This window comes from Oryzias melastigma, unplaced genomic scaffold (assembly GCF_002922805.2).
Source record: "Oryzias melastigma strain HK-1 unplaced genomic scaffold, ASM292280v2 sc00270, whole genome shotgun sequence".
In the NCBI taxonomy this organism is placed as follows: domain Eukaryota; kingdom Metazoa; phylum Chordata; class Actinopteri; order Beloniformes; family Adrianichthyidae; genus Oryzias; species Oryzias melastigma.
This window is the reverse complement of record NW_023416899.1, coordinates 467,431-469,781: the sequence shown is the minus strand read 5'-3', so window position 1 is coordinate 469,781 and position 2,351 is coordinate 467,431. Positions and strand designations below refer to the sequence as shown.

General features: G+C 40.0%; 1 protein-coding gene across 4 annotated transcripts in view; it reads left to right on the top strand.

The window, feature by feature from the left end:
* The window catches only part of LOC112141728 (copine-4), a gene marked incomplete at its 5' end in the record, with an annotated part of 32,483 nt that overhangs the window by 15,132 nt on the left and 15,000 nt on the right, over nucleotides 1–2,351 (top strand). For all 4 annotated transcript variants that reach the window (XM_036210874.1, XM_036210875.1, XM_024264878.2 and 1 more), the window contains 2 exon segments: nucleotides 337–423; nucleotides 2,134–2,193. In XM_036210874.1, the coding sequence (XP_036066767.1) occupies nucleotides 337–423; nucleotides 2,134–2,193 (147 nt within the window).

Below are 2,351 nucleotides of genomic sequence, written 5' to 3'. Positions count from 1 at the left end.
GGTGTGAAGGAGTGAAAGTGTGAAAGTGTGAAGGAGTGAAGGTGTGAAGGTGTGAAAGTGTGAAGGTGTGAATATGTGAAAGTGTGAAAGTGTGAAGGAGTAAAAGTATGAAAGTGTGAAGGTGTGAAGGGGTGAAAGTGTGAAATTGTGAAGGTGTGAAAATAAGAAAGTGTAAAGGTTTGAAAGTGTGAAGGTGTGAAAGTGTGAATATGTGAAAGTGTGAAGGTGTGAAGGTGTGAAAGTGTGAAAGTGTGAAGGTGTGAAAATGAGAAAGTGTGAAGGTGTGAAGGTGTGAATATGTGAAGGTGTGAAGGCGTGTCCTCACCTGTGTTGCAGGTGCAGTGGCCGTGCATCAACCCCAAATACAGAGTGAAGAAGAAGAACTACAGGAACTCTGGGATCGTGATTCTGAACCAGTGCAAGGTGACTTCCCCCCAGCAGATAGAAAGACTAAATGGGTCACAAACTGAAACCAATGTAATCAGAAAGATAAACAAATCAGGTCGATTTAAAATAAAGCGCATTTTATGATGATAGAAGGACAGAAACAACACAGGCATGCCGAATGCGTCAGCTGCAGTCAGTGTGAGCGGCGCTGGGGGAGGCTGGGGGCGGAGCTGCCTCACCCAGTGCTGTGTAGCGGATTTGGACAGGAAACTCGTAAATTTGCTTTTTTTCCCCCAAGAAACGTTGAAAACCCAAACGAAAAGGGTAATCATAGAAAATAACATTAGATTTTTTTTTTAAAAGTATATTCATCTCATTGAATTCATGCATTTTTTAGCTTTATATTGCTGGTGAGGCTCAGCCTCACCGGCCTCCCCTGACTTCACTGTGGTCCACACACCTGTCAATCAAAAAGAGACCGCCCTAAACCCTCAAACCTGAACTCCATGAACATGAAAACACACAGCTGCCACAAAGAACTGAAACCAGACGGTACATTTGTTTATTTTTAGTCTAAAACACGACTTTTAAACATGAGTGAAAGGAAAAGCGACTCCTGCCTCTAGTGGTCTTTGAGGGAACTACAACATGAGGTTCTCCTGGTTTCTAAGTTCAGAGGGCGGAGACTTCCTTTCAGCAAAGAACTCCTTCCTGTGATTGGATATCTGCAGAGTCGACATCATGTAGGTACCTGTGGTTCTGTGGAGAATCCTCCTGACGGTTCAGAACCCCATTCCTCTGACTTTGTTTGACCCAAAGAGACCCGGTTCTGGCCCGGTTCTGTTCCTAAAAAAGCAAAAGAAAAAGAGATAAACTATACAGACGAGGGTTCGTGTGAGTTCAGAGATCCTCAGGATTCTGGACAGACCAGAACCATCTAGTGACAGAATCTCTGCAGAATCTCCAGTTTGGACTTGAAGAGTCCGGAGGATTTCTTTCTTTCTTGTTTTTTATCTTCCTGTCTGCTTGACTTGAATCAAATATTAAAAGTCGCTGCAGAGAGTTTGGAGAAATGTTTGAATTCCAGAGATCAGAGAGTTTTATTCACTGTCAGAAACAGGAAAACTTGAGGTTATAAAACACATTTAATTAAGTTTAAATCACAAAAGCTACAGAATTTCATCACATTTTCAATCTGTTCAGATGTCTGATTACAGGGAGTGTCCGGCAGAAATCTACGGTGGCCCTGGAGTCCAAATCACACCAACAAAAACATGTTTAATATCACAGTGAAAATTCAAAAACAAATCAAAGAATTAAAAAAAGGTATAAAATGTTAGAATTCAGAGTGAAATTCCAAAACATAAATCAGAATAAAATAAAAAAGACCGTGTCAAATAACTTCCTGTTGAAAAGGTAAACAGAGGTCATTATCCAATCAGGAACATCCCATAATACCTTCACTAGTTTCTTATTTCCTTATTCAGCATTTTTTGATAATGTTGCTTTTTATCGTCAGTGTGATCTCTTATATGTTTCTGCGTTGATTGTTGAGGAGATTTTCCCTTCAGGGCCACCGTAGAAAACCCGAGAAAATGCTCTGGTTTTTTATTTTTGTTTTTTTTTAACCTACAAATGCAGATTTAAAAATCTGTTCATTGCAGAAGACTTTAAATCTTTTTACGTTCAAGTTTTATTAGTTTTAAACTTTAGTTCATCTCGAACATTTGTGACGTCTGTCTGCAGGTCATCAAGATGCACTCCTTCCTGGATTACATCATGGGAGGCTGTCAGATCCAGTTCACAGTGAGTCACACACGAACAGAAAACACACAAACAGAAAACACACGAACAGAAAACACACGAACAGAAAACACCCAAACAGAAAACACCCAAACAGAAAACACACAAACAGAAAACACACAAACAGAAAACACACAAACAGAAAACACACAAACAGAAAA